The sequence below is a fragment of the Seriola dumerili genome, unplaced genomic scaffold (genome assembly GCF_002260705.1).
Source record: "Seriola dumerili isolate Sdu_G_001 unplaced genomic scaffold, Sdu_1.0 BDQW01000092.1, whole genome shotgun sequence".
Lineage (NCBI taxonomy): Eukaryota > Metazoa > Chordata > Actinopteri > Carangiformes > Carangidae > Seriola > Seriola dumerili.
In genome coordinates, this window is record NW_019174347.1 from 1036725 (window position 1) to 1049421 (window position 12697).

The 12697-nt window shown below is 41.6% G+C and overlaps 1 protein-coding gene across 3 annotated transcripts in view; it reads right to left on the reverse strand.

Annotated features, from left to right (window-relative positions):
• LOC111222419 (semaphorin-6D-like) overlaps nt 1-12697 on the reverse strand; it is a 152009-nt gene that overhangs the window by 22902 nt on the left and 116410 nt on the right. For all 3 annotated transcript variants that reach the window (XM_022746138.1, XM_022746136.1, XM_022746137.1), the window contains one exon: nt 8460-8537. In XM_022746138.1, the coding sequence (XP_022601859.1) occupies nt 8460-8537 (78 nt within the window). The remainder of the gene's footprint in view (nt 1-8459; nt 8538-12697) is intronic.

Consider the following 12697-nt stretch of genomic DNA (forward strand, 5'->3'; position numbering starts at 1 on the left):
TTGATAATATTGATTAGGGGTGTAACAGTTCATGTATTTGCGCTGTGCCGCTCGGTGCACGATGCGAATTTCTTGTGCTCAAGAAACAACAAGTTATGCAATTTGAAGTTATGGCCAGTTTGCCACTGGGTTACAAGTTTAGTTTAGTTGAATTCATAATAAATTAAAAGAAAGGGAATGTTTCTCACATCGTTTGTTCCACTGTATCGAAAACATACCAAACCGTGGATTCAAAACCGAGATATTTACCAAAATGTGAGTTTTGCGAACCGTTACGTCCCTAATACTGAAAAGACAAAGATAATGACACAGTTGCTAAAATTACATACTCCATCTGCCGAAGGGAAAAGTTCAGATCAAATATGAATATGAAAAGTCCATTCTCAGTGTTAAGTTGCACTGGAGGCTTCAAGTTTCCACATCACACCTGTGAAACCATTTCATACGCCCACATGTAAAACTCGGGTTTAAGATCAGCACAGAGGAACTTTCCATATTCAGTGGATGGAATAGCAAAACAGGTTACTTTTGGAGAGGAAGGGGGACTTTACACACTGAGCTGAAGAGAACCACAGCTTGCAAAACAGAGTTTAGTTAACTAGGTGGGATGACAGGTCACCTTTACGTTTGAAAAAGCACGCCAGAACTTGTCACGCGCTCTTCACTGTAATTGACCTTCTCTGGTGTTCATGCACTTGAATAAACAGCTGAACACGACCATCAGGCAAGAATTCATTTTGTTCTGCTCGGCTTTCCAAACACACAAAGACGCTGCTGGCTGTCGGATATCGACATCTGTCTGCTTTTACCCAATAAACCCTTGCAGCCTGGGTTCGTGTCCTGCAGCCGGCTCGGTCGCTCTCTTACTGTAGCGAGCATCGTGAGGACAATTGGCCCGATTTGAATTTTCAGTTGCACGATGATGCGACGCTGCCATCCGAGTATGTTAATGGAATTGTTCTCACTTGGCCAAACAAAGTGACTTTCTTCCACCTGGTTTCACAGTTCTGCCGTGCGTGATCGTTATTTGTGTTGTCCTGGGCATTGATAATAAAAAAGAGCTTTGCACTCAGCGACACAACACTGATTCCATTTAGCAGATACAGAAAATACAGTTTTTTGGCCCGTCTCGTTTCCAGGGTTTTAATGAATGCGGTTTGACTCAACCTTTAATAACATACCGCACAGATGTATTCACTTAAGGTGAGGTGTCTGCACATGAATTAACACCTGTGGATGAGAGTCCATAAACAAGATAAAATGCAGCCACAAAATAATGATTTCACGAGCAGCCCGCATGATAACATGACAAACTGCATGAATACAGATTTGTTTTCTATCCAAAAGCCGGATGGATACAAAAAAAAAAAAATATCAATGACCCTCTTTAATTATAAAACACATAAACCCGAACATGACCAAAACATGAACTTTATTTATGGAGGATAAAAACAGTAAATGTATAGATCACACATCACATCATTTAAGACATGGACACACATTATGATTCTAGGGCTGATTATAAATTAGGACTTTGACTGACGACGGATCAGAACAAGTTGGCGTCAGGAGATAAAATCCTACAATGTGTCGTGTTTAACGTTTCTCTAATCACCTTCCCAACACCTCACTCACTGTCCGCCGCTCTCATTACTTCTACTTTTAAACACGTTTGATATTCAGGACTGGACTCCGGACCGCTGACGTTACGCAGCTGGGAAAACTTTAAAAATGGCGAGCAAAAGGGTGAGACAGAGCGCTGTGGTGTATTTTAGAATCAAATAAATCAGGTTTCAAGTCAAAGCCACAGCTCAGAATTGCACCTCGCTCTGATGAGGTCCTCGGGCTTGAGTCTCTTCATCTCATCCAATATTAGTATTTTAACTCAGTTTCACACGGGATTTTGGGCATTGCCTAATGACACGAGTCTTAAACAGTCTACCTTTCACCCTCAGTCCTCAGCCGTTCTATCTGTGCTCCTCTCTGACTGCCAGGGTTAAAATAAATTTGTGCACGCTGGTGGAAATAGCTGTTAAGTGTGGGTGTCTAGTCGTGTCGGTTTTGAGTAATCCTGGTATTTTCCTCGCAAGGGCAACGCACATCTGTGGCACAGTGTCAAAACACCCACTGTTTTCTATGTAAGCAGCGTCTTAAGACTGGAATACGTCACCGATCTATTTCCCCTGCGGTGATGCGTCTCAATGCTCCAAAACAAGCGCCTTCCCGGACTGACGCGTCCTGTCTAATGTACCTCGACATGTCAAATGGAAACGTGACCACATGTGTTCCTACCACTGGCGAATCGCAACTACTGGAGCTCAGCCTCGGACCAGCCTGTGACTGTGACCTCCCTTCTTAAACATACTTCTATCAGAGAGCTTTTCCTGCTTTCATGTTCCCTTGATTCGCTGTTTGAGCATTTTATTTTTAAATGAAAGTACACGTTAGTGACCAGCTCTCAACCATTCACATCTTAAGGAACCAGCGAGCTCGCAGCCGAGTGCCAGCGACAGGCTACTGAAGTGAGGAAGCATCAGGTCATGGCTTGACGCGCCGTTGGTTTAAGACTTTTTGTGCAAATTGTTAACGATAACAAAAAACACAGAATATCACCAGCTTTATCCACAGAGAAATCTCAACCTGCTCTACACAGCTGACCTGCTTTTCCCTTCCAGTGTCTTTATCCGTCTTCTGTCCTTGGCCGTGTTTTGTTTTTGGCAGTGTGCTTCGGCGACAGTGATGCATTATGGATGACACAAAAAGTAAAACACCCCGAAACGCTATGAAGTTGAGTCGTCCAGCCACACAATCTTTCAACGTGTGAGATGAAAAGACAGAAAGAGAAAGAGGGCTGTGAATCCCCCCCCTCTCCCCCTCCCCCTCCTATCCCCTGGATCAGCTACAAATCAGTCATTAAAATTTATGCCACCTCTGGATGAGAAAGGACTGGAGGAAAAAAAAAAAAAAAAGAAGAGGCTGATAGTCCATGAAAAGAGTGATGTGAGAGAGGAGACAGTGAGAAATAGACGGACAGAGAGAGAGAGAGAGAGAGAGAGAGGGAGGGGAGGAAGTCCCAGGAGGTTGATGACTATTGAGCTGCTTCATCTCAGACTCTGGTCAGGCTCTTTCTGCCGCCCGCCTGATTCACACCAGTTCATCCTTCTCTCGCTCCATCTCCATCCCTTTATCATCCTCCTTTCCTTTCTCCCTTTTCACCAGCTATTCCTCACCTCCTTTCAGTGATATATATATTTATATATACATATATAAAAGATATCACTTAAGGCAGGTTTAAAATCAGATGTCACACAGACGGCCCGAGCAGATTGGGTTTTTTTTTTTTTTTTTTTTTTCTCGAATAGAAAAACCAAAATGAAAAACAGATGTTCTGCAATATTCTGCACTTTGGAATCAGAAAAAATTCACTCCCCCCCGTCCTCCCACATTTTCTCCTTCTTCTACCCATTGCGCCTTTTGTTTTCCCTTCATGTTTCCCTCCTTTATTGCATCTCTCTTTACGTCAATTTCCTCTCTCAGTTCACAACTTTTTATTTACCCCCTCTTTTTTGTCCCCTATTTCCTTTCCCTTTCATCCTCTCCTCTCGTCTCCTTTGTTCTTCTCTCCGTCCACACTCCTCTCGCTCTCTGGCAGAGGGCTGATAGTTGAGTCTGCACAGGATATTTTGGCTGATCTCTCTCAGGTTCTGGTCCGTTGGTTTCCAGCGCAGCTCCGTCCTGCACGCTCAACACCGGCTCATAAATCAAACCTCAGCGAGCAGCTTGGAGCGCCTCGCCTGCGTGAAGCCACATCGGCACTTCCTCTCTCCCCTCTCTCAGCCTCCAGTGACAGCTACTAACTCCTGACCTCAAACCACACACCTAATCCTAATCTTAATTACATCCTTAACTCAAATCCTGAGACTCGCTCGCACTTAAAGTCACAACGAAAAAATAAATAAAGAGCTTTTTCCATCTTGCTAATTAATATTCTAAAACATTATCTATCAAAATCTCAGTACATCTTTAATGAGTATCTCAGTGTGTACCAACAATTTCTAAACAACGCTGCCTCTTACTCTTTAACATCCTGCCTGTTTCAAACTAATTACATGACACTAATTGAATGATCCACAATATTCCATCTCAACAGGAAGTAGAACATCAACCCCTTCACACCACCGGAGGGAACAACTTTTCTGACAGCTATCAGACATAGTGTATTACATGGTGAGCTGTAGATGTGTTGGTAGGTGGATTTTTGTTACCATTGGGCAAAGCTAGGCTAGTTGTTTCCCAATGTTTCCAGTGTTTATCCTAAGCTAAGCTAACTGGCTGTAGCCTTGCTTTTAATGGACAGACACGGGAGTGGCATCAATCTTCTCATCTGACTCACTTGCAAAAATGAAGACTGAAGAATGAAGTGTAGCGTTCAAGAGGTTGAAGGAATAAAACTTTAAACTTTAAAACTATAAATCTTTTGCCATCTGTAGCTCACAAAGTTTTGTAACTTGCTTCTTCGTAAAGACCCAGAGACATGGAGGAATACATGTGGAAGAACATAGCAAAAATGTCTTTTCAAACAAGTACATTCCTTTTAATTCACTTCTTCAATGTTGATGTATGGGTTCAATTTGGTCCGAACAAAGGATCAAGGTACAGGAGAGGTTTTAGATGTTTCCATGGAAGTTTTAATGCATCTCTTTGCTGTGACATTGTAACTCCTGTGATTACGGGCTGACAGCACCTTCTGTCCTTCAGACTACAAACCTTCAGATCAACCTTAACCAGAGGCCTTAAAAACACGCTCATGCCTGCATGCTGAATATAAACTTTTAAGGTAGGTTAGCTTAGCACACAGCGGGGACACAGCGAACTCAGCTCGGTCTTAAAGGTCACTAAATTTGCATACCCCCCCTCTAAAGATCATTAAGCAACACATCATATCCTTCTTATTTAATCTATACAAGAACCGCAGTGTAAAAACTACACGTTTGTTGTTTGACAGGAGGATAATGTGGTTATTTCTTTGACGGGCACAGCAGCTTCATGGAGTCTTGTCATCACCATGAGACTGTCAGACGACCAGCTGCTGGAAACAGCTGGTCGTCTGACAAGACGGGACTCCAGGAAGTCACTGTGACCGGCCGAGAAAACTGGCAAAGTGTGAGGCTATTCCTTTAAAAATACAAAACCTAAAAACAGCACGAAAAAAACATCCCGACTCTGTGAGGGCCGCAAAAACAAAAGATGGAATGATTTAAGTAAGAAGCCAAATATCACACTGTCAAATCCACAAATATAAGAGAGCACACAGAAACAAGCATCTGAAAGAAAGAAAAAAAAAATCCTATTAGCCTCTGTCTGTGTGAGGGCAGGGACAGTAATACGTCTGACTGGCCAAGCAGACGATATGCAATAATTCCAGGTCTGCACATTTTCAGCCGTCAAAATAATCTATGGGAAGCCAGTCGTCAGTGGAAGTGATGCTCTCTGCATGTTTGTGTGTGTGTGTGTGTGTGTGTAATGGAGGGGCAGGGGAAGTGTAGTGGGATGTCAATCTATAGCGCACACACACACACACACACACACACACACACACACACACACACACACACACCATTTAGAACCCATGTACATGGAGGTAAAAGAGCGGTGATTTAGCATCAGGTTGTACGTCAACCACACGGGGACATGCAAAGTCCTTGACTGTCAGGAGGCACACAGGAGGAGAAAATAGTACCTTTAACTGCCCCTCCGCCTCCTCCTCCTCCTCCTCCTCCGCTACCCTTTACTGCATCCATCTATCTGTCTACCTACTCATCCATCCATCTGTCCATCCAACAACCCATCCATCCATCTTTCCTCCCTAGTTTTGCCAGGCGGTGCGGTGCACTGCTGCGTGATTGAAACGTCCCTGTTGCTTGCACATGGAACTGACATCAGATTGCATTTTAGCATTTTAGCTTGTATACAAGAGTAATTGTGCCCTTGTTAAAGAAAGAAATTAGGTTTATTCATTTTCAGTTTTTGGCATGGCACCTCCTTTCTGCTCATTAACCAAAATGCCGTTTCTTTGTCTATGTAGACTGTAAATTGATTGTGAATGTCCAATCAAATATTCTTATTTCCCACTGTATTTGCATAAAGCAGTAACCGACACTGCCTTTTCTCTCCATCCTTTCCCTTTCTTTCTTATTTTTTTACTTAAGAACTGTGTTATGATGAGATGATTCTTGTATTCTTGTATTTAGAAACAACAGTCAGAATTCTCTCTATATACGTACATGTATGAAAAACCTTGTTGGCTGACAGTGAGACTCAGAGTTTGAAATGTGGCCCACATTAGTATTTTTGATTAGATTTCTATTGTCTCATGTCTCTAATGTCTTCTCATCTACCAGCATGGATATGTCTTGCTGAATGAGCGACCACACTAAATCTCACCTGTCTGTTTACAGGTGAGATACAGTCGGCTGAGAAGCTCGGGCTTTAAACAGCATAAAGGTTAGTTTAAATGCTGATTTTATTGTTATTCATCATCACTGCTTACAAAACACTCTGTCCTTGACTTGTATTTCCAGCACGTTTGTTTACTCTAAAATAACTTCAATGTCCTTGCCAGCTCAGCAGTCCATCAGGCGTGAGCATGAACTCAGAGGCTTTAAGGCTAAAGGAGCGTTTCTGACTCCACATTTTTATTTTTCAGCACATTTAATCACATGGATACATGTTGTGGGTTTTAGTAATAGGCGCTGGTTAGATTTTCATTATGTTGACTTTGCCCGCTTGTCTTAATTGTAGATAAGCTGTTGATTATCGAGAGACTGTTGCCTCAGCAGCTCGCGCAGGTCCAGCTGATCTGCACAGCGCTGAACAACTCACCCGAGAAGCCAGAGCAGATATGAAAATGATTGCTTCTGCTCCTGTTTGGCTTCACATTATTGACCAAGTTACAAATGTGTCCGCTGTGACTGTGAGTTAGAGAACTAATAATGACTTTATATAGCTGTGTCCACCCATGTGCTTTCAGACTGACCAAACAGCACAGTGTCTGATCACACTAATTAGTACAACTTCGTCCAGGGAAGAATTAGCAGCTGAAAGCTCCTGCTGGAGTGTTTGATTAGAGAGCAAATCTGCACACTCCTGTCTCTTGGTGGTTCATGACTGCAGACCTCTGTTAAAGGAGGAGTCAACAATGAATCATGTTGGGTAGAAAATTGCTGCTGCATTGTTAATGGGCTGAAAGTCTGAAGCATGTTTTACTCCTGGGCACTTCCCCAATCACTGATATTAAAACAGGTGTTTTTCTATGAGCTGTCAAAGCAAAAATGGTAACCAGAGGAGCAACATCAAGAAAAACATCAAAACAGCTATGGTTTTCTGCCCCGCCTGGGCAAGAGCTGATTGACAACGTAGAATTTGAAACCGTACCACATAATTAATCCCTTAACATCCTTTTATTTTGCCCTTTAAGAAGCTTTAAGGTTGTAAAAATCACCTTATTCAACCTTGTCTGACAGTCTGCTTATCACACACATACACTGTTTATTTACATGTAGGAGTGAAACCATCAAACCAGAGACCCTATTCCATTAAAAGGAAATATTTTAAATGTACTGTGCATCATTTGATATATATTTCCCAAAAAGCGATTCTGAAATCGTGGTATTGTAGTAAAATCTGGAATCTTCACTAGTTTTGTTTGTAATAACTGTCCCACCAGCAGCTGTCTTTTACCTCCCCATGAAATCCACAGCTGGATTTCATCATCTCTTCATTGAAATCCTAATCATAACTATCTCTTGTGAACATAAACTACATCGTTTTCAGTTCTGCGCCTCTAAAAATCTTGATTTATATGGTGTGCTATTGTTCTCTACAACTGAAGCTTGGGCGATATCCAAAACTTAATATCTCCATACAGTCCAGGACAAATATGGTGATATGCGATGTTATCGCGGTGTATTATTGTGGCTGTTCAAAGATGAGCAGGGGAAATGGTGGCTGTAAAACACTGTTTATTCTCCCCAGTATGTGCACACATGCAAACACACATGCAAACAATGACTGTGCTGAAAAGACACTAGCATCGTTCTTTGAAATATATCTGATAATTTAAAAAGTTACGGTAATGTTTGTAATTGACATTATACCCCTCTATAGGCTGCAACTCATTTACTGATTTTTCTTTAAATGTCATAACTTTACAACCTGACAATATCTCATAATAATACACCAGCGCTTCAGTGCCCCCCATTAGCCTGAACGAGCGTCACATGCACTTAAGAGGAGCAAGATACAAACAGCACGGAAGTCAAGTAGCTTTTCATCAATTTCAAAGTCAACATTAATTCAACATTGATGGCTGTGAATGGTGGTGACATTTCTCAGCTGTACCCTATAATAACCGGGTGTGTGTGTGTGTGTGTGTGTGTGTGTGTGTGTGTGAGACTTACTTGAAACCAGGTGAGACCGTGGCACAGCTGCCTGACTTGAGCCAAATGCAATAAGGGTCCCGTGACGACAGACAGCTTCTGCACAACAGACAGACGCACAAAGACAGATGGTCAGTGATGGAGGGAGGTGTCGAGAGAAGTGCGTATGAAGAACACTGAGGCCAGCAGATGTTAGCTAGTTAGCGGCTACACTGCCATCCGACCCGGTACGAACCGGAAATTTAGACAGAGAAGTCACAGAAACAAGCAGGAGAACAACACAAACATTAAACTGAAGATGAAATTGCTGCACGTTCATTCAAAGTCATTATTTCCCAGCAAAACAAAAGCAGCATTGCCATGAAACTGCAGTTTAAATCTTTACATCTTCATGCAACCACTATATTCTTGGTTTTATTGTCCTGCTTGCAAACTCTGTCTCATATACGGAGATGTGTAGTACTTAAAAGCAGTTTAGCTAAATGTTTTTTTATGAATGGATGCACATTTTTACAATGGGCCATCATTGTTTAAACCGTGCTTCTTTGTAAGAATAAAATATGTAATTAGCTATGTTTATGAACTGTTGGATGAATGCAGACGATCATATAAAGACACACAGGAAAGATCAGAATCAGATTAGTGTCTGGTTAGACTTAGAGTCAGGACGTCAGACTTCTGTTTGTTTTCTTACTGAATCGGAGGGATTAAAAACAGAGCTTGTTTTTTACTCTTCTGCATCTCTTACAGGCTTTAAAGTCTCAATGCATAATTATTTTGACCCCATACATTACAAGTATTTACACATACATAATGGAAGAGCTTAACTTGTATATGCATCATCTCAAATAATTATAATTACAAAAAAATGGCCCTTTTTTCTTTTGTGTTTACCAAAAATGACTTTCAACAGCATCAGAAAAACATGAAAGTAACTTAAAACTAATTCTGCTTTTTTTATTGAGTAAATTAAATGTCACTTTATCATAAGAATAACAATAGATTCTGGTCCCAGTCTTTACCAGAGAAAACTAATACAAATACACAAACAAACAAACTAACTAACAAAAAAAAGAAGCTAATAAAAATCTGACTCTACTCAGGACTGTTCCTCTAAGTCAGGGTCACTGCAGGTCACTACGGCCATCAACAGCGATACCTGCGTTATGTTTACAGTGCGGTCGTACTGATGAGCCATGAATGACTTTATTCAGGCCCTAGTCTCTCTAGAGTCAATCACTGTGTCTCTGTTGTGTTATTTACTGAATAACATAGGCTGGATGGATTTGGTTGATGGATTGTTTACTTCCTCCCTTTAAGGCAGTCACAGCATTAACCACCATCGATAGCCAGTCACATTCCCTGCAGTGTAAATTCCCAGCAGAGTCACTGCATTCAGTACTTTCTCTCCACTTCCAGACTCGCACGTCAGCTCTGTTGATTAAACTTTCCCACTGATCTGCCGTCAGTCCCTCTGCCTCATGTTTCATTTAAGTCTGTGGTTTTTAATCCTGCACTGTGGAATGAGTTGCATGATCCTTTCGGCCTTCACTCTGCCACTCTATAATTGCCAAACAACACTGGGCTGTCGGTGAGAGACTCCGCCGCCTCAGAACGTACGTCTTTGTGGGTCTGCGGTATTCACCCGGCAGCAACAACATAACGAGCATAAAGTACACAGTGACAAAAGAATGACAACAGACAACAATCATGTTTACCTACTGCCTATCTGCAGTCACTTTAGAGATGTTTTTAGCCTGTTATGCAGAATAACATCGGAGATAAAAGTGAAGAAAACAAAACGAAAACGCCAACAGCGTGCTGATGGTGGTTGTGCCGGGTGCAGCGTCATGTCAAAGCAAAACCTTTTATGGGAGTCAAGGAACAAGTTTTAATGAGTTTTAATGAGAACTCCCGTGACCTGTTTTAAATATCCAAAATTATTGACAACGATCTAAACAGAGCGTGCGGGTGCTGCACCACCTTCACCCTCAGTCTGTAAACATTACAGAGATATCCCACTGAGAGCACATCAGTGTGTCACTCCAACAGAGAGAGCTAATTCAAGATAGGAACTATTCCCCGTGCGATGCCTGGAGCTGGGAACTGAGCGTCAATTTATCTACGAGTCAAAGTATTTTGCACACACTTCATGTGAGCGAGTTTCAATTGTTTTTTATGGAAATAACAAGAAAAACAAAAATAAGAACACCCACCACCACTTGACCTGGGGATACCGCAGAGACATGCAACAAAACCAGACTAACTCACAGCTCATAATAAAAGCAACGGCTTGTGCTCCCAAAATGACATACATGAAATACATTTAGTTATTGCCTCCAAATCAAACCATATAAGTGGTGTCTGATCTGACAACACTGTCCAAAGGACCTGGTCAGTGCCTGATTTACACGTCTGTGTTGTGTGACGTTACTTGATCTTTCCATACACACGGACCTCCTCCACATGCAGACTGTTCAACAACATCGTAGCACTTCTGCCTTCAGACAACCTTGGAGGCACTGATTAAACTCAGTGGTAATTTTAAAGGTCCCATATTATATGAAGTGAGATGTCCATGTGTAGTGTGATTATAGATCAGGTCTAGGTTTTGTATTAATACTGTGAAGGTATCAAAGCGCTCAGTCCAACAGAGAAATGCACACAGCCTGTATTCAGAAACTGAGCCTTAAAACGACCCATCTGGACTTGTGTAACTTTGTGATGTCACAACAAAGCAGTCACTGCCCTCAGTTGGACCCGCCATCCAACCTTGCAGGATTTGGTTTCTCTGAGTGTTTATGTGAAATCTGCTACATTTTTATTCAATTATTCAGAAAACAGTCAGCCAATCAGAAGTGAGGCTAAGAACTTCCTGTCTTCTGATTGGCTGACCAACCTGTTGTTACTAAAGCTCCAGAGAGAAGCCTGAGAGAGGAGATGTTTTTTGAAGTGTTATGTTGTATTTCTGTACCCTCGCTGCAAATCAATTAACCTTTGGAATAATAAAGCTAAGCGCTCAATTATGCTATTGAAAATGATGTAATTGAGGGGAAAAAAAACGTTCATTTACCAGGATGCTCACCAACACAGACATAAAGACACCTCAAGGGAAATTTTATGAAACACAAAGCCACTATTGAGTTGAATTAACACCTCATGACAATTTGAAGTAAAAGAAAACAAACTTAATGAGCTTCAGTAAATCTGTGTGAACGGTATAACAGAAACTGTCCTCCCAGGAAAAACGAACAGCATCAGTCGCTTCGTAAAAACGCCCAAAGCGACTTACATATGTATATTTACAGGTATTTGACGCAGTTTTGCTAATTAAAGCTGCAGGTATAACTATAGACAGGTAACCATACCTAAATACACTAAAGAAATCCTAACTTCAGAGTGAAATACAAACTTTCTTTTGATCAGCAAAAACAACTTTCGGTCAAAAAAAAAAAAAAAAATTAAAAGAAAAAGAAAAAGAAAAAGAAAAAGAAAAAGAAAAATCCTGAACTGTCATTTTTTCTTCTTTGCTCTCTCAAAGCATCACAGACTGAAGACCTCTGGGTATCGAGGTCTTAAAATTACTCTTGCCTGTGTGTGTGGCTACCGATATGTGACACTGCATAGAGCAGCTTAAATAAATGATTCATACCCTAGCCATAAGGTATGTATCCATCTCTCTCCCCCGTTCTGCCTCCCTTCAGTTACATGACAGGAATGAAACCTCGGCGCTGAAGCACTGGGAGAAGAGGCCACTTGTGTCCAGCTGTGGGGGTTCGGTGAGAGCCGCCTCGCAGAGCCATTCGTTCTCTGTGTGACGTTGTTCTCATATGTGCGGCTTCTACACGACACCTTGTTCTCGCTCTTTAAAACTTCAGACTTATCCTCCACCTTTCTCGCTCGTATCCTGTCACGCTATGATGAACACATAGGTGCGTATGTTCGCCTGCAGCCACACTGTGTAAGGAACATCCATTAGCTGCTGAGAGGGAGGAGGGATTTATCCAGCTTCTGAGGCTGGGACTCATAACTTCCAGCTGTCATTTAGCAGAAGTCCTGGGAATAACACAATACTGACTTACCGGAGATGGTTTCAGCTATTACTGTATGACACTGTTGTGAACGACTAAACTCATTGAAGGAATATAATGTTTTTTAAACTCACCTGAAGCTGATAGACGATTAAATGATGCTGTATTCATTATAAAGCTTTGGGCTTCTTTGGAAGTCAAATCACAACTATTACTATTTTCATAGTG